This window comes from Temnothorax americanus, unplaced genomic scaffold, assembly GCF_048541705.1.
Source record: "Temnothorax americanus isolate GAGA-0224 unplaced genomic scaffold, ASM4854170v1 Scaffold213, whole genome shotgun sequence".
Lineage (NCBI taxonomy): Eukaryota > Metazoa > Arthropoda > Insecta > Hymenoptera > Formicidae > Temnothorax > Temnothorax americanus.
In genome coordinates, this window is record NW_027509353.1 from 73,666 (window position 1) to 93,314 (window position 19,649).

At 35.1% G+C, this 19,649-nt stretch overlaps 3 protein-coding genes and 1 long non-coding RNA gene across 5 annotated transcripts; 3 read left to right on the forward strand and 1 right to left on the reverse strand.

The window, feature by feature from the left end:
- The first annotated feature begins 79 nt into the window (after window positions 1-79).
- Window positions 80-3,841, forward strand: Atg3 (Autophagy-related protein 3). The gene is made up of 6 exons (XM_077406973.1): window positions 80-568; window positions 1,758-1,946; window positions 2,029-2,265; window positions 2,345-2,497; window positions 2,584-2,711; window positions 2,839-3,841. The coding sequence occupies exons 1-6, from the start codon at window positions 497-499 to the stop codon at window positions 2,999-3,001; spliced, it is 942 nt and encodes a 313-aa protein (XP_077263099.1). The 5' UTR covers window positions 80-496; the 3' UTR covers window positions 3,002-3,841.
- Window positions 3,842-6,021: 2,180 nt separating this feature from the next.
- On the forward strand, window positions 6,022-11,371 carry LOC143897970 (phospholipase A1 member A-like). Of its 2 annotated transcripts, XM_077406979.1 has the most exons (8): window positions 6,022-6,038; window positions 6,508-6,610; window positions 7,638-7,692; window positions 7,869-8,014; window positions 8,080-8,322; window positions 9,618-9,818; window positions 9,906-10,065; window positions 10,557-11,371. In XM_077406979.1, the coding sequence occupies exons 2-8, from the start codon at window positions 6,547-6,549 to the stop codon at window positions 10,633-10,635; spliced, it is 948 nt and encodes a 315-aa protein (XP_077263105.1). In that variant the 5' UTR covers window positions 6,022-6,038; window positions 6,508-6,546; the 3' UTR covers window positions 10,636-11,371. The 2 variants fall into 2 exon arrangements, with proteins under 2 accessions (XP_077263105.1, XP_077263104.1); XM_077406978.1 differs by lacking the exon at window positions 6,022-6,038 and having other exon boundaries at window positions 6,131-6,610.
- A 121-nt stretch (window positions 11,372-11,492) lies between these two features.
- Window positions 11,493-13,543, forward strand: LOC143897969 (odorant receptor 94b-like). Its single transcript, XM_077406977.1, has 5 exons — window positions 11,493-11,859; window positions 12,354-12,743; window positions 12,834-13,038; window positions 13,159-13,314; window positions 13,410-13,543. Exons 1-5 carry the CDS (start codon window positions 11,504-11,506, stop codon window positions 13,461-13,463), a joined length of 1,161 nt encoding a protein of 386 aa, XP_077263103.1. The 5' UTR covers window positions 11,493-11,503; the 3' UTR covers window positions 13,464-13,543.
- A 547-nt stretch (window positions 13,544-14,090) lies between these two features.
- Window positions 14,091-15,352, reverse strand: LOC143897971 (uncharacterized). The gene is made up of 3 exons (XR_013257063.1): window positions 14,432-15,352; window positions 14,290-14,349; window positions 14,091-14,194 (listed from the first exon to the last, which is right to left on the reverse strand). It is a non-coding gene; the product is annotated as an uncharacterized LOC143897971 (long non-coding RNA).
- Window positions 15,353-19,649: the final 4,297 nt, after the last annotated feature.

Here is a 19,649-nt window from a genome sequence, read left to right on the forward strand (position 1 = left end):
CGCTGCTCAGGGAAAGCTCGCCTGATTCCACAAATCCCTAGGAGGTCGAGCTCGCTGCGGCCATGATGTACATACAATACATCATGGCTGCGGCGACGTCCGGCGTCCGACAGTCCGACGTCCGACTGCGTGTCCATCGTCCATCTACCGATTTCTCGCGTCCCGCGATCCGCGGTGCGGTGGTGGGCGGTGGTTTGCCGTGGTCACCTGTCGGACGAGGTTTGCGTGCCACTTCGTTCGAACGCGAATCGATCCGGCGAACCGGGAAAGAGCGAACGACGAGCGGGCATCGCGACGCAGGAAGGAAAAGCTCTTTCACCGTAGACTGGGATGAGACTCCGCTGAGCAACATTGCTGTTTTTCTCTCTTTCTCTCTGTCTCTCTTGCACAGCCTGACAGATACAGTCTGTCAGTCTGCCTGTCTGTGTGCGTGTGTGTGTGTGGTGTGTGTAGCTCTCTTTCTCTCTCCGATATCGCCGCGAACGAATCATCAACAATGCAAAGTGTAATAAATTCCGTGAAGGGCACTGCGCTGGGCGTCGCTGAATACTTGACGCCGGTGCTGAAGGTAATTTCCATTCACTTGCTGCACCGGAAATTGCACGTTGATAATTTGGAGTAGATTAGATATTTTGGTTTGATTAGTGCCGAACAATGAAGGGAGATACACAGGAAATCTGATGTAACTAATGAAAAAAAAATAGAGAAACGAATAAAATATGCAGGATGATTCTCTTTACTTCTCGAAGATTATACAACTGATAAAAAAGTCACTCTGTACTCATTAAGCACAGTGGTAACAGCTCCAGTAAGCAAAATCATAGCAGTGTATGTTGGCAGATTGGTAACAGATTAAAAAACATGATAGCAAACTGGCATCAACTGCATTCAGAACTCATGTTCTGCCAGCAGAGTCTGCTAACATAATTAGACAGCAGATTGGCAGCAGAAACCATGCAGATAGAGCCTACTGAGAGGCAATATGAGCAGATTGGATGATTTCTACAATTTCTGCTGTCAATCTGCTTATATTGCCTGTCAGCAGATTCTGTCGCATTTCTGGAAACGGTTTGACCATCGTCTGATAGAGCAGCTTCTGTGTGAAAAATTTGTTGCCTTTCTGACATTAAAAATTTACTGCAGGCTCTGAGCTCTGCTGAGAATCTGTCTGCGTTGGTTTGGCTATCTGGGAGTACGTCACTAGTTTGCCAGCAGATTTGAGCGAAGTATTCCAGCGGATTGACATTAACTGCATTACGCAGTTGATGTCAATCTGCCGGATTATGTCACAGCCTAGGCTCGTGTTCTATTGACATAATCTGACAGTAGATTTTTAGTAGAAACCAAACAAAATTTATCAGTTTGTAACCATTTACAGATGATTATTTAAATGGCGACAATATGATAGGTTTTGCTTGATTTCTGGAGTCAATCTATCATTCTGTATTCTGCCGATAAAATTTGTACTTTACAAAATTTATTTTCGACAGATTTAGCTATCTCGATAGTTTTTATCGATTTCTTTTACATAACACTTTTTCGTCGGTTGCTTCATGATTTATCGGACATTCAGTATTTATGTGAAAAATTGTGTAAAACTGTTGATTTAATTTTGTAGTAGGCACTTCACAAAATTTGTTTTTAACAAATTTGACTATAATATAATTCTTATTGATTTTTCTTGCATAGCTTTATCATTGCATTGTGATTTATTGGACATTCTATATTCATGTAAAATCGCACGGTTCTCTTTTAAGGAAAGCAAATTCCGAGAAACGGGTGTTTTGACACCAGAGGAATTTGTAGCAGCCGGCGACCATTTGGTGCATCATTGTCCCACGTGGCAGTGGGCAACCGGCGACGAGGATAGGGCAAAGTCTTACTTACCAAAAGGCAAACAGTTCCTGCTGACTCGTAATGTTCCTTGCACGCGTCGATGTAAGCAGGTAACATCATGCTTGCATAAGTAGCATGCAATTTTCTCTTTTTAGTTTGTATATAATAATATCGTTTATTCTGCATTTGTAGATGGAATACAGCAACGAGCAAGAATGTATTATAGAAACTGACGATCCTGAAGGCGGTTGGGTAGACACCCATCATTACGCCAGTGTTGCTGGTCTGGATGAAAGGGTGACGGAAATGGCACTGGAAGAGTCGCTGGGGGAGCCGTCTCAAGACAATGCGGACGAGGATGAGGATGACGAGGACGCCGCTGATATGGAGGCTTTCGAAATCAGCGGCATGCTGGATGAGCAGGATAAGGTAGCAAACACAAATCTGCAGAAGAAGGAGAATTTCCTAGAGAAGAATTAATAATTGTAGAAATCGATTTTCCTTATAGCACGCGGCGACGGAAATCTCTAAGAAAACTAGCCACGAGAAGCGGGACTCGTTTACGGAGGGAGAGATTATTCGTACTCGCACCTATGACTTGTACATTACATACGATAAATATTATCAAACACCCAGATTATGGTTGTTTGGATACAATGAGGTAAGACGCATATTTATTTCTTACTGGTTTCTTAAATCTTTGAATGATTGCATCTCCTTCCACTATACTAATTATTTTATCATTAGAATCGGAAACCGCTTAGCGCAGAAGAGATGTACGAAGATGTTAGTCAAGATCACGCTAAAAAGACGGTCACGATGGAGACCCACCCGCACATGCCTGGTCCTCCTATGGCTTCTGTTCATCCCTGCAGGTAAAAGGGCGAAAGAGTATCCGACCTAAATTCGTTAGATTCACGAATTTTGATGGATGATTAAGTTAAACGATTTAGCAAAATCATTTGAGAATTATATCGATTAAACGATTCATTGTTTGTGCAGGCACGCTGAAGTGATGAAGAAAATCATGGAGACGGTGATGGAGGGCGGTGGAGAATTAGGAGTACACATGTACCTTATAATATTTCTGAAATTTGTTCAGTCTGTCATACCGACAATCGAATATGACTATACGCAAAATTTTATGCTAAATGCGATCGGCTAAATGCGTCACTAGTGCTAAGTTATCAGCATTGTATTGTGATTAATATAAATTGCTTACCAACTGTATTTAGTGGATACGCGGGATAAATGTGTATCGATGTTTACTACGCTTTTTATTATAAGTACGAAAATCGTCAGGATATTCGAAATTATAAGGATCCAAGAGAATTTCATGCATCTTGAATGATCTTTGAGGGTTCAGAATTAAATTATGATAAGAATATCGAACGATATAAACATCCCACTCCCGAGAATCCAAAGATATGAAACTGTACGGATCTCGAGTGTTCAGCATTTAAGAGGATCTATTTGTACACTTGTCCTAATTAATTTTAAGCAAACATACATCTCCACTTTTTTACATTGCAAGATACTGAGTTGAATAGATATTTTACTTGACAACCGTTAAGCCGGTTCTAAAATCAGTCGTATGTCGGAGTCGGATGTCTGAACGTAACCGATGGTCCAATGAGGAAAATTCGTTTTCAAAAAAGAAATTCTCTTATTGGACCATCGGCTGCGTTCCGACATCCGACTTCGACATACGATTGATTGTAGAACCGGCCTTAGACAATAAGCGAAAAATAAAGGCTACACTGATTAAGCAACGAAAGGAATCGGCAGAAAGAGAGAGAGAGAGAGAGAGAGAGAGAGAGAGAGAGAGAGAGAGAGAGAGAGAGAGAGAGAGAGAGAGAGAGAAATACGGAAGTAATTTCCTATTTCTTATATGTTTATAATTAAGCTGATTATTTGTTAACTTATTTACAAAAGAAGCTTAAATATTTATCAAAATCGGTTATCGTTAACTATACGAAAATAAATTGGAATAATTCGAACAGTACTTGTGTGTGACCAGTTTATTTATCACTCGCCGTCACAGCGAGGTGACTAAAATTTAGCCTTTTCCGGTCGACCGTTTCCCCTCTGATTTACTTGCACGTTAAGGAGATACACATAATTATTCCCACCGGTAATCCGTGACATTCCCATAAATCTACCGGTATATAAATTAACATAGTGCGATTAAGTGAGCACCTGACAGAATTATGGGACATCGTGTGACACGATGTCGCACTCATTGGTTTATGAGCAATTTAGATATAATAAACATAGATTAGATATAAAATTAAATATAGAAATCTACTATTTTTATCAAAGACTAAAGCAGATGGTTTAATTTGACCCAACTGGCCATTTATTAATATATAATATTCAAATACACAACGTTTCGACCATGGTTTGTGGGCTTATCAAGTGTAAACTAAGTTATAGATTTACAATGATGGCTGTTCTGCGGAACATTTTAATTATAAAGACTGATAATAGAACGAAAATAATTATATTATCAGTCTTTATAATTAAGATGTTTCGCAGAACACAACCTCATTGTAAATCTATATTCGCCGGTAGGCCCGGTAGATGGTCGAATTATAGTTGTGATAAACAAAAATTGATTTAGAAGTTAGCAAGCCAACCTGCGAGTGATACTGACATGTTTTCTACACTCATATCTTTTACATTGTCACGTTTTACATGACACACAAAACCTGTAAGTTCTCTAATTTATATTATTTATTAGTTATTTTTCTTCTACTATATATATACTTCCACTAATTAATGTTTAATATTTTAGTTTCTTGACTTTTTGGCGCAATGCCATAACTATAGGATTAGTTTTGTATAAGACATATTAAGATTTATAAAAACGGTTTTCCGTTGCGAATTATTATTGTTTCCGCGGTGGGTAGTCCTCTTCACAACATATATAGCCAGTTTCCTTCACAACATCCGCCTACATGACGCTATTCCGAAACTTAAGTTATACATTAAAGATAACTGGACTCTGTAACTCTTAAAGACAGTTTCGTTATCGTTATATTGTCGTTGCGCAGCTTTTTTTTATCATATATAATATCTACGCAACGCAAATATAACGATAACGAAACTGTCGTTAAGAGTTACAGAATAAGCCTACTCTCCTTTGTGACTAAAATTAGTAATACGAAAATTAGTGCTGATAAATTACTTGTCTCACTTGATGTTATAGCACTATTCACAAACATCCCCGAAGAATTAATTTTAAAAGGAAAGAAGGGGTGGAAAACCACATATCTTCTGTGTGACAGAACTTAACACAATTTTTATACGCGCTATCGACTTGTGGTTTTATCTTCTAAACTTTCATTTTAATGAACAGATTTGTCTGGCGCCCCATGGGGTCTTCTCTCTCACCTATCCTTGCAGATATTGTAATGGATGTCCTTGAGACATGCTACCTAAAATCATGAGATTTTTGTGATTCCCATTTTTTATAAATACGTCGATAACATTTTTGCAATAATTTCTAAATAAAAAATTATAACATACTAAATGTCTTTAATAATTATCATACTCGATTGTGAAATTTATATACATATATGCAACCAAAAGAAGCAATTTAATAAATTTCTTAGATACGACAATTATTAGAGATGGCAATAATATACTGCTGATCAATACACAAAACCTGTAATATAAACCATAATTTATTTCTTGTTCAAAATAATATAAAGTTATTATTTTAATTATGTAAATATATGTTGTGAAAAAGAACGTAAAGAATTAAGCATTAACATATTTCCTGTAAAATATTTTGTAATGACATATTTCCTATGAAATATGTTACCAATGATTTTGCATTTTTAAAAAATATATAAAGATTAAACATATTGCATGTGTTTTAATCAACGGGATTATATAATTTTGGTATGCTTTCGAAATACCTGCTAATTTTGCGAATTAACTATTTCCACTAAAATGCACAGCAGCTGTGACTCGCATAATGTACATACATATAATTTAATGATAATATTTCATGGTCAATTGTCACTTTTATCACTCAAAAATGTGTCACAAATGTAAATATATATACCATCGGATCGGTATCAAATCTCGGTTTACGACGGTATATAACCCGAGATACGGATTTGATACGAATATAGTACTTGATGGTACGCGTACCAAACGGTCGGTGTAAAACCAGGCTTATAAACAATTAAGTATTAAAAAGTTGTTTAAATTTACATTTATTATATAATTATTATTTCAGAATTACTTATTTTAGGACTTTACTATCTGCATTTTTACAAATAGTTATAAAAATGTGTTTTTAAATATAATATGAAAAATTTTTCAAATATATTTAATTAATTTTGTGAGAATAATTGTGCATATTTGCTATATATCATTCAATAATAATCAATTAATAATTATTCTTTTCCATTTTTTCGATGTTCGTAATTTCTTTATTATGCTCGTATTCGGCATAATATAACAACTTTCTGCCAGATATAAGATTATCCGACGTTTGACACGTGTGTGTTCTTTATACACAGTCTTTATACGCAGTAAGGCAAACAGGGCGATATTAGATAACGGAATGTCTCATAAATTTAACAGTGTATAAATTAGCAACGTGGCTTATATATTGCTGTGCGCAGAAAAAAATTCCAAGTTTGGTCTGTCCAGAAATCCTTTTTTGTTGGTGGAATCGATTTCAGAGCAACAATGATAAGTCACACTTTTCGACAATTTGCTTTCACCATTGTGATAACATACGCGATTGCAGTTGGTAAGTATTGATTTTTAATTCAATACAATACATGATTAAGAAAATTCATTAGTTGTGTGTATATATGATTAAGAATTAAAATACAATTATTTTATTACACACATTAAAATGATACCTCTTTTACTGAATTTCAAAGATTTCAAGTAAATAGTATTTTAAGAAAATTCTTATATTAACATTGAAGAAATATTTTATTACAAATTATTTTTTCTCTGTCTTGTTTAGATATAAGCAATGCTTGACACAAGAAAAAGAAGTTGCAATTAATTAGAGAAGATGTTATTTTTGATCGGACTGGATCTTGTAGTCTAATAATAAATATTTTTATGCGAATTTTGTATACTTTTTCCAACTTATTGTTAGTAGACTGCGCGTCGGTTATTTTTCGGTCTTAAAACACAGCTTTTGTTAGAACAGTAAATCCACATACTTAAATCGATAATTATTTTATTGAAATTTTGATGCTAATAAGCATTCTTTTAAAATCATTGTAAAGATCCTGGTGAAAAAATGTCTCATATTTTTTCAGTTTCAAAGAATTGAGGCTTACAATGGAACAATCGGAACTGTCCCTCAATTTTGATGGACTTTGGATATGTTGTAGAGCATCAAAAAATATTAGATTCATATTTTTTTTTAGCTGATTATCTTAACGTTTAGAGGATGAAAAAACTCCTCGAAAAAAACGGATTTTTTTTTAGCGAATATCTCTCTTCGAAAATATAACGTATATCAAAAAATGTTTTATACAAAAGTTTTATGGCTTTTTGTACTCTTTACAATGTCGTATTTACATTTTTCGAAAATGTCAAAAAAACAAAACTTGGAAGAACATTCCAATTCGTATAAAAAAATCTAAAATATTTTTAGCATTCCGAGAAAGTCCTAAAATGTTTATAGGAATTCTAATTAATAACATGAAAAATTCTGTGACATTATTCTACCAGGGGATTTTGTTGGCGTTTTTACCGATTCGACCACTGAGAAATTTGATCACAAGAAGTTAGTAAAATCTATTTTTTCGTAGGCAGAGCGTCTGGCGAGGATGACTACAACAGCATTTTTCTACGTATTTATATTGGGTACTTATTTTTACACTCTCGATTTCTCTTTTATCACTTTTATCACTTGAAATTAAATGTTTGAGATAAAAGAAATCAATTGCATTTTTTGGAACGATATCTTCGTCGGCGCAAGATAAAATTAATTTCCGATAAATCTATTTTCAGTATTCATCCAAAATCTTTATCTCTTTTAGGACCAGTATGGACGAATATGCCGACTACCCGTTAGAGAATGCCAGCGCGATTACATCTCGAATAGACAACAGCAAGCCGACGGTGTTGTATATTCACGGCTACACGGAACATCTTGAAAAAGAGAGCGTGCAAACAGTGGTGGAAGGTATATACTTTGATGACAAATAATGTGCATTACGAAAAGCATTTAAATCATTTTCATTTTTTCAGCTTACTTAAAGAGAAATGATCACAACGTTATCGCGGTGGATTACGGTAAATTAGCGAGCAACTCGTACCTAATAGTGACGATGAGTGCCCCTCGTATAGCAGATGCTGTCGCGACTGCTCTCGATGAGATGAAAAACTCGGGCTTTGATACGGAAAAATTGCACATTGTCTCACACTCCATGGGTAGCCAAATCTCCGGTTATATTGGCAGAAAAGTCAGCTTTCAGATTCCTAGAATTACAGGTGAAAGTCTAACAATTTTTTTTATCAAAATTGATTTTATCTTGATTTTATTTCTGCTATATTTAGAACTGAAGTACCTTGAAATACTTTTGTGAATAACGAAAGATCTTAAAATACTTTGATAATTTTCGCCCTCTCTTTTTCCCCCTTAATTATTGGAGTAGGTCAGAGTCAAAACTTGAAAATTTCAGCGAGAATGCCTCATATGTATACGAAAAAAATGATGTTGCATCAACAGCATTAGAGTTAATTGTAAATAATCTTGTTAATTTAAACGTCATGCTTTTGTTTTGATAAAATAAGTGTTCGCATTAATACTGTTATTGAATTACTTAAAATAGTTATTTGTGTATAACAAGTGCAGGGAGTTGAGAATTGGACACAAGTGCGGAGTGGACGCACGAGCCGAAGGCGAGTCTCGTGTCCAATTCTCAACCCGCACGTGTTACACACCCTATTTTATATTACAAAGTGCGTGGAAAGTGGCCCATTGCGCACGCGCCATTTGTGCGACGGATGGCCGATTCCGCACGCGCGAGAGATTTCTCACTCGAGGCCGTGCAGGAATGAAATATTCCCGCTTTGCAAGACTGTGCGGGAATGAGAACATTACCGCATTGTTTCGAGCGGAAAATCTCTCGTGTGTGGAATTGGCCATCCGTCGCACAGAGGGCGCGCGCGCAATGAGCCACTTTCCGCGCACTTTGTAATATAAAATAGGGTGTGTAACACGTGCGGGTTGAGAATTGGACACGAGTGCGGAATGCTTCCCGCACTTGTTACACAAATAACTATTTCCTAAAAAGAGCGTGAAACAGGCCGCTTTTCGCGCTTGTTTTACAATTTCATTTCTCCACAGTTAAGAAATGGCTTCATTTCTCAATGCTTGCGTCATCGTTGCGAAATGCATCGTTTTGCTCACTCAAAACAAGCGCGAAAAGCGGCTCATTTCACGTTTGCGTTAGGAAATAGTTATTTGTGCAACAAGTGCTGGAAGATGAAAATTCACGGGTGCGGAGTTGACGCACGAGCCGAAGGCGAGTGCGGTCACCGGGAATTTCATCTTCACGCACGACTTGCATACCCTATTTTATGTTGCAAATGCGTGGAAAGTGGCTTATCACGCGCGCGTCGCGCACTTTCCATGCACGCACTTTCCATGCATACGTGTTACATAAAGATTATTTCCAATTAGCTCTAATGCTGTTGCTACAACATCATTTTTTTCTCTGTGTATAATCTCGATTAAAACATAAATACAAATGCCATATTTAAAGATACTTTTGTATATATAGGACTGGATCCGGCCGGCCCTCTTTTTTATCTTCTCCAGCCTAGTCTTTCGTCTTCCGATGCTCGTTTTGTGGATATCATACACACGGATTCTGGATTTTATGGTATCTCCAAGACTACGGGCACAGTGGACTTTTTCCCAAACGGTGGTACACGCATACAACCCGGTTGTCCGCCACGCCCCAGATTTTTCAGCGAAGATGGTATATATTTTTTCTCTCTAAGAACTTGCAAATAAACTTTTATACTTGCAGATTATATTTTTCACATCTTGATTTTTGTCGTTTCAGATTTTTGCAGTCACCATCGTTCCTGGAGATTCTATGCTGAGTCTCTGACCGATGAATCTGCCTTCTTGGGCGTGCATTGTCCTTCGTTATCTGACTTTACCTACGGCGAATGCAATAATAATACACGGACCGTTATGGGATATGCCACTCCGACCAGCGTGTAAGTACAAAAATTCTGTATATATATATATATATATATATATATATTTTTTAAAGAAATAATTTAAGAATAGATTATTTTATAAAATTTTTATAAAATTATATAGTTTAGTAAAAAATTTTCTTAAAATTTACCATATAATTTTTCAAAACTTCTATAGATTTTATAACTTTTTTAGAAAATTTCTCAGATTTTATATACAAATTGGAACACTTTTCAAAAATGCAGAAAAAATTTACATCTTCCCTATAATTCTTTGTTTATGTAAAATCTGAAATATTTTAACATTTTTTAATCTGTAATTTCCGAAAAAACTTATAAGATTTGAAGTTTAAAATAATTTTTTAGAAAAATAGATTCGCAAATTTTAAATAGAGAAAATTCTTAAAAATATTATAAGGTATGAGAAATTTTTTAACCATTTTTCCCCCATTTTTAATTTTTTTGAAAAGTATAACTACAAAATACTTACTTTTTTCTTTTTTTTTCAGGCAGGGGACCGTCTATCTTACGACGAAGAATGAAAGTCCTTTCGGATTGGACGAGAAAGGAATTATGTCGACGAATTAATTGCGCCATGTTGAGAATTGCGATATAGAAAGGATATTGCAAGATTTTCATAAAAAAATTGTGAATTCTCTTACTAATACGAAAGAGAAAGAAAAAATTAGAGAGAGAATGTGTATCGGCCTCTGCAATGCGCATACTTTATGCTACGTTTATTGTATATTATTGGATACTCGAAGACAACATTTATTGCAATAACCGGATTGTCGCTATATTATTCCGCGAATGTCCAGACGTCTTCTGCCTTCCGACGCACACAATATAATAACGTTATCATTAATTCAATATCCAACTTGATGATATTGTCACATCACTGCGGCTCTTGATATTTTTCTCGTAATTCGCGTTTGTGTTAAAAATGCAAAGCTAATGGATATATAATATGGTCGTTTGAAGTTTCGAGAAGTAATTATATAAAGTATATAGATTAAAAAGTATTCCAACGTTGAGATCCGAGGCTCGCGTATATCGATCGCGACGATGACAATAATAACGGGATAGCGAGCATAGTAAATTTATGCTATAACGTACATTTTTAAATAAGGCGGAACTATCATAATAACTGTGGCATGCCCCTTATAATAGCATACAATAGTCTTTGTAGAATCGTATGTAATGTTTCATGAAACAATTAGAAAAAGGAAACTTATTTCTGCATGAATTATCTACCACGAAAGTCAAAGTAATTCCTAAGTGAGAGAGCAGAGAGAGAGAGAGAGTAAGAATATAAAATGTACGATATGAAATGTCAAGAAATGGAAACTATGCAATATAATAGCATTCTCAGAAGAAATATTGTCTTGCAAGAAATATTTTTATCGAGATACCTTAAGATCTTCGAGACCTTTCTTCGAACTCTTAACCGCGAACGATGCACACTCTTCCCTTGTCGTTCGCGCTATTGACGTACACCGGATACTGGCGACCCGTCGACTTGACATCCGTCAAGTATTGGGCGTACATCGTTTATTCTATCGCGATGAATTTTCTACTTTACTCGTTCACGTTTTGCGGCTTGGTCGACTGCTTCATAATCGAGGATCTCGAGACGTTCATCGAGAAATTCTCGCTGTTCTTATCGGTGCTCGGCGTCAGCTGCAAGGTGATAAATCTGACGCTACGTCGGAACGAGATTATCGATCTCACCGATATGCTGCTGCAGGACATCTGCGTACCCAGGGACGATCGCGAAATGGATATCCAGCGACGCTTCGATCGCAGTGCGAAGTGTGTATCGTGAAATTTAATTTTACAAGAACTATGTTTGAATTTTATATTATTATTTTTGAAATGATCTTTTTAAGCGAGACAAAAATCCAAGAGAACGATTGGAGATTCGGCAATCAATGACTAAATACTTATAGAAATATTTATATAAGTATTAGGATCCAATAATTTGTAATACACGTTCGCACGGCTCATGCTTCTCCAATCCCTGGTGAACAATTTTCTAAAAGTTTCTCATATTTTAGAGATTTATGAGAAAATCTGAATAAAATATGTTAAGTTTCTCAGATACTTCTAAAATATTTTAGATTTTATTATTTTGTGCGCCAATTTTTGGAAAAATGTTTTAATTTGTATAACAAAATCTGGGAAAATCTTAAAATCCTGAGAAAGTCTTAAAATTTTCATAAAAATTCTGATTAATAATACGAAAAATTCTGATTTCTTATTTTTCCACTAGGGATTTTTCCAATATTTCTCCATTGTTTCTTCAGGATAATCACCATATGCTGCGAGATACTCAACGAGTCGGCCGTCTTCTTCGCCACGGTCGCGCAATTCCAGTTCTTCATCAACACTCGGACCTTACCTCTGTCCGACTGGGTGCCCTACGACATCTCGTCAACGGCCGCTTTCTGGGCGACTATGTTGCACCAGACCATCGGGCTGATGGTCTGCGCGAACGCCAGCGTCGCCCACGAGACACTCATCTCCGGTTTCATGATCCAGACCTGCGCCCAACTGGATATACTCTGCCATCGCGCTCGCACGTTGCCGGATTCGCTGCGGGAGGCCCGGAAATACAGTACCTCGGAGAACGATTTTAAAGCGCGAGAGCAGCGACTGATCCGCGAACTCGTTCATCATCATTGCTTCGTGTACAGGTGAAGATAAGAGCTTATTCGCGCGTGAAGAAAACGAAATAAATATATCTATATATATATATTGAAAGGGATAATCATATAATGGTGCAGATTCGCGGAACGCATCAATGCGGTGTTCACCATAATGATTTTTGTGCAATTCACCATAAGCTCGACGGTGCTTTGCCTCAGCATCTACAAAATGTTGACGAAGAACTTGCTGAGCCTCGAGTTCGCGTGGAGCTCGTCGTACCTCGGTTGCATGCTTATGCAGATTTATTTGTACTGCTGGTTCGGTAACAAAGTGACACTAAAGGTCAGTCATTTAAAAAATCTTGAACTTTTAAAGCCGCTATCTTCTTTAGGAATGTTTAACTTACTTGAAACCAGTTTAGTAAACTTTTTTTTAAATTAATTTATTCTCAAATATACATAGAGCACTGAAATCGGAAGCGCTGTTTACGAGATGGATTGGCCGATGCTTCCTGCTGATTTAATGAAGACCCTTTTGATGATAATTACGCGAGCTAAGAGACCAATCAAGATAACTAGCGGACACATAGTTACTTTGTCCAACGAATCGTTTATGAAGGTCCGTAAGATAATATCACGCCGCGCCGGTGATATTAGCAATTGTAAAAACATTTTTAATAAATCTATCAGCAGTTTTAATTCTCATTCTTTCAGATTATCAAAATATCTTACTCGGCGTACAACGTCCTTATACATCAGAGGTTTTAGTACAAATGAAAGCAAATCTTTTCTTCGATCTCGCGTTTTAAAAAAACCTGGTGGCCAACTATTTATCTCCACGTGAATAATGAAAGTGAAAAAAAAAGTTTAAAAATCTGCAGTAGCTATTTTTTTAAATATACTTATACGTATGTCTTTCGCATAAACCGAGGAGAGATATCTTCTGAGAATCATCTTTCTCTCGCACTCCTCCGGCTCTGTACTCAACGTGACAGCAACAGCTCGCGGGAAGTCGGAAGTAATCACGGATGATCTCGCCAGTTTTGGAAATGGCAGTGAGCTCGCGATAAATGTGTTTCTGCTTGCACATTGCGACGTATCCCTCACCTGGTACGTCGATTACCTCGCACTTAGCGTTCTCCTTTCTGAAAATGGAACAATATTGTGCGATATTTCTCGTAACATTCTATACTTGCTCCCGTCCTACGATCTATATATATATTCTGTATACTCATTTTATAATTTTTTTTATTCGTAGTGTATATGAATGTTAAAAAAAAGGACTGGAAAATTATTTATATATATATTAAAGAACTGTAAAACTCTGATATATATATATATATATATATATATATATATATATATATATAGTGTTTTTTCTTCACTCACGAGCAAGCTTCGATTCGTAAACCCAGAGAGAACTTCGGCTCTTACGACTGGAGGATGTATAGCCACACGTCATCCTTGTTTACGGCCGTTTTTGGATGAATCAATTTTTCCTGGAATTTTATGTCGTTTTTTTACGACAATTTTAGAACTTTACATTAATACATATAACATGCAATAATAGATCAAGTTTAAAGATAATTTTTACCATAGACAGACAAAGTAAAGTCTCTTGGTCGTCTATTTTTGGCATAAGGCCGCTCTTCTTCTATTTAACGAAAGAGACTATTCTGGATCAAAATCTTCCTCTAGTTGCGAGAGTAAACGATAATTTGTAGGTCTGTACTAACAAAGTCCTCAGACGCGTAATGTAGCAGGCTGGAATTCGCGGCGAGCATCCGGTTCACAAATTCCTGAGGATAATTCGGGACGTCCTCGCAATAAGTTTGTCTCCTGTGATCGCAGTGTGTCACTCCTGTGTAATTATCGTCGCCGTTTCTCACTTGCCATACGTCCAAAAATTCAAAACAATTCTCGCTCGCATGTATATCGTTATCTACAAATGTATCTACTAAAATGTTATATTTTAAGATTGCAAGAATATAGATATTATAAATAATTTCTGAGGTATAAATTATGTGACTTAAAAGATGAATTTTGAATTAATTATTTTTGAACGGAATACAATCGCGTCAAATGTCTAAAATACTGCTTTAGAATCTCATATGTCACCTTTATTAGAATTGTAATACGATTCCTTGGGCATTTCGTACAAAGGGGTCGTTGGTCTTAATCTGCCATTAACGTGTGATTATTGTAATACTGTTTGTAAGACTCATGACCGTGAAAACGACTCCCAAGAGTAATATAAAATGGAAAAATGCGGTTCTTTAATGCTTTATTTTTCTCCAGCGTGTTCTTAATTCTCCTTTATTGGTGCAATATTCTATATCTTGATAATGTCGCGATTAAGGACGTTCTCTCCTTCTTATACTACAGAAAATCGATTTTCTTAGAATTTTCTTGAAACTCTGAATATACGTTAATTTAGGTGTGCTTTATGCGTGGTATAAATTTCAGTACCTCTTCCGGTATGAAAAATCAAGATACTGAGCCTCAAAGTTTCAACTTTTACTAATGAAAAGGTCTTCCAGGCCAAACGGTAAGAGATACGAGGTTGGCCAAGAGGACCAAAGTTGCTCCTTTCGTCGAGTTCTATAAAGAAAAAATGCCAAAACTAAAAAAAAATTAAAATTAAAAATTTTTTTTGAAACTTTGAGGCTCAGTATCTTTATTTTTTATCCCGGAAGAAGTACTAAAATTTATACCACGCATAAAACATACCTAAATTAACGTATATTCACAGTGTCAAAAAAATCCTAAAAAAATCGATTTTCTCTAGTATATAAGGACGAGAGAACGACCTTAATAACTTGAAAATCGCATTTTGTTTTCTAGAAAAGAAAACAATTGATTACATATATGATTTATCTCGAATGGGATCACTCGATATTACATATTGCTGATGAGATTGATTTTTTCGGCAATCGCCGCTCATCTGATTGCGCCCCGTGTTTCGCTTGTATTACAGTTAGGTATATTCTCTCTTCATTTTTATTTATAACTTATTCGATATTATAAATTCAATTTTCCATTAATTGATATTAAAACAGATATAAAATCTACTATTGAACACTGTTAAACACCGTAATAATTTTTTTCTTAACGCGCAGACTGCACTTTTAAGTTTCTGATGAAATCGATTCGAATGATCCAAGAAAAATTTTATGTACCGGTAAGATGAGGAGGGTCTGCGTCAGAAGCACTACAGCAAATTTTCCCATTATTAAGAAAAACCACTTCTCTTCTCTTCAATCACTCGTGCGGTGTAATATACGCAATATACGCGATGTAAAGCGAGCGAAGTATAATTGTGCAAAGTGTCAATGCTCCGAAGCACACGGTGACTGCACAGTTTGTGAGCTTTAAGCAGCTCTTCGTGGACTACTTAAACCGATTTAGGTACATGACGACTTCCGACCAGACCGCAGACTAATGTCAGTTTTGCCTTATCGGCCGCATTATTATCGGCTTCTGAAGCTTTATCTGCAATCATCAATCGCGTCACCGGTCGTTTGCATTTTTTTTCTGCGATGATGCATGTAGATTAGCTAGCTTATCGTAGGATGTAGGAAAGCTGATCCAACAAATCTGGCGAAAATACTGTACTCATTGAAATCGACAATTTAAATAGGGCGCGTGCTGGTTTCCAAATATAGCAGAATGTCAAAAGATAACATAATGACGTCTATTTTGGTTCACCAGGCGTCATTATATTATCTTTTGACGTCAATTTCTATTTGGATTGATTTCTCGAAATTATGAAATTTACATTGTTGAAATTAAATATTGGTGAATACTGAATTTTTTAATTGATTTTAATTTTTCTTCCCGTGTGCCACTCAATCGTGTTTTTCCAGGAAAGCCTGCTGATATAATCTAATCTCAGTAGATTACTAGTATTATCTGTTATTTTATACGATCGAAATGTGTCATTTATGTTATTTAAAGTATTTTAGCAGTTAGGATAACCCCGATATTTACGCCGCGCGGGGATTTACACCGCAAAAGTCAGAAAAAATCGAAGGAATGAAGGTATTTGCTCGCAATTATTCTGTTATGTGCCTTTATGCCACATTAGTATTGTGTTGTAATTTCAGTTCTTTACTGTTAATATTAACGAAACCGTCGTGACTCAAGGGGATGCTGTAGTGGCAGTACTGGCAGTAAATTACCGACATTTTTTTGAACACACAAAACTTTGAATTAACTTTACGGAATTGAAAGAACTTTTTTACAGAATTAAGGCTCCTGGATGGTCACAGTGGCGCCGTACCGTCGCGGTCGAAATAAGAACCTCTCCTCTCACTCTCTCCAATGGAGAATTCTGTCTTGTGACATGTTGACAACCTATTTTGCGTTGCGTTAAATTTCTTTATTATTCGCTCTGTACTTGTGCTATAACGTTTAACGTATTCATAAAACTCGTAAAATTGACCGTATGGTAAGATTTGCAAGAAATACATATGCGGAAGGAACATTCTCCACTCCTTTCAATAGTCGAAAACGGCTTGTTTTTCCGTATGTTTATAGGCTTCGTTTTATGGCTGTTTGTTTGTTGTCGAGGGAAAAGGATATAGTATCCGGTCAATTTTAGAAGTGTGCTGAAACGATCTATAGTGATTTTTTATTGAAATGTCTTTTTATTTCGGAAAATACCGCAACATAAAATAGGTTAATTTCTCGCCTCGATAGAGAGAGAAATTCAATATGGCCGCGGACCATCCAGGAGCCTTAAAGTACGCACAAAAACAAAGGACTCTCAGTCGACTTTACATTAAAAACGAAAAAAAAATGAAAAAATTATAGTTTTGTTATCGATTTCTGCGGTCAACTCGTGACAACATTTGCCACACATAAAAATTTAGACTTTGTACGTATAAAATGAATATACAACGCCATCGGAATTTCAAAAAAGAACAATGTTGTGCTTTCAGAAATGAGCCTAGAAGCTTTAGTATAAGAGAAAAAAGTATCTGAAAATCTCATATGTATGTATGCGTGTGGAGTAATATTGCGTGTAGCGAGAGATGGTGCAGCAATCGAACAAGGACAGATGTCATTTCGTTAGATAAAGACAGATATAAAGAAAACAAAATTTGAAATGTTGACATTATGAAAAGAAGAGTTCCCACGAAAACCTCACTCCACATCCCCCTTTAAAAAAAAGAATTTTTTTTTGTGTAAAAGCGCGAATAAAAAATTTGACTTTTGAAAAAAATTTTTGTAGGGATGCAAAAAGGGTTTTTAAAGTTTTTTAAAAATACATAATGTGCAGTAAGAGGGAAGTGAAGATGGAATACACAAAAAAAAATGCATAGTGCCTCTTTTTTTTCTTTGTTTTGCTTTTTATCTTAATTTTTCCCCCCCGTTTTTTGGGTTTTGGCATTTTTTTGGGGGCAGGATCTGTGCCCCAATAAAAAAACCCCCATAAAAATCGAAAAATTATAAAAGGGGGTTTTTTTCTTTTTCTTCTTTTTTTTTGGTCATAAACCAAAAAACCCTTTTAAATTCGCTCTACTTTTTGTCCCCTTTTTTTTTTTTAATTTTTTTTTGTTTTTTTTAAATTTTTTTATTTTCTTAAAAACTTAATAAACTTTTTTTTAACACTTTTTTTTAAATTATTATGACATTTTAAAATTTCTCATTTTTTAAAAAATTGCAAAATCATTTTTTTTAAAGCGTAATTTAAAAATGAATATCATTTTCCCACCCCTAAGGGGAAATTTTGGAAAAAAGGGTATATGACAAAATGGGAAAAAAAACTAAAAATTTTTTTTTTTTAAAAACGGGGAAAAAAAAATATTTTATTTTTTCTAATTTTTTTTTAGTATAAAACAGAAAAAAGGGGTTTTTTATTGGGGTAAAAATTTTTTGCCCTTAAAAAAATATTAAAAAAATTTCTCCCAAAAAATTAAGTTTTTTTTAGGTGCGGCGTATATATCGGGGTTTACCCTATGTTTTTTTTAAAAAATATTTAACAGTTAAATGCAGATTTTTTTTTCCAATCTGCCATTTCAAATTTTTTTTTAAAACCCTTTTCACACTTAAAAGATTGGGAAATTTAAATTTAAATTTTAAATTTAAATAAAAAAATAAAAAAAATTTAAACTCAGTTTAGTAAAATTTTACTATCCCGGGCAATATTAAACAATTTTTTATCCTTTTTCCTTTGTCTGAACGGACTTTAGCAGATCCTGATATGTAAAGTTGCTGGCTTCTGCGATTTGTAATAAACACTTTTCAAAATATTTTTGAAAATTTTGGGCCCTCTAAAATTCACACATGATCTCTTGTGCCCGTAACCGTTAAGAAAAAGCCTTTTCGAGATTTATTCTTTCAAGGGATTAGGATCCATAAGTAATGACACTCCGTACTTTAGAGAATCTTTACCCAAAAGAGATTCCAAAACGACTGCCGATCTTTTGTACAAATCGGGGAAGGAAGGGTTATATGACCCTGGCCGGGGGTTTCGTATCATTCCCCTTTCTAATCTCTTTAAAGTTTTTTTGCTTATCGCTCTGGAAATTTTACCACGCTTTCTGGTTTTTAAACACGATTTTCTTTTCAAAAAATTTACTTTTCTTTTATTTTTTTAGATTATTTTAATTTTATTATATAAAAGTTTTCTTTTTTCTTATTTAAATTTCTTTTTTTTTTTCAAGGGTTTTCAATGTTTATTAATTTTTTTCTTTTAAGTTTTTTTTAATTTTTAAAGTTAAGAAACCCATCAGGTTTAAAAAAAGATCCCCAGGGATTTTTTCCCCTTACACGGGAAAAATAATAAAGTAATTTTTTTTTCAGTAGGTCCATTTAAAAAAATTTTTTTAATGTTCATAACAAAATGAAACAATAATATTTTTCTAAAAAAGAGCATCACTTTTTTTATTTTTTTTCTAAAATTAACAAATTTTTTCAAAGGATGCGTTAAAACATCGTTTTTTTTTC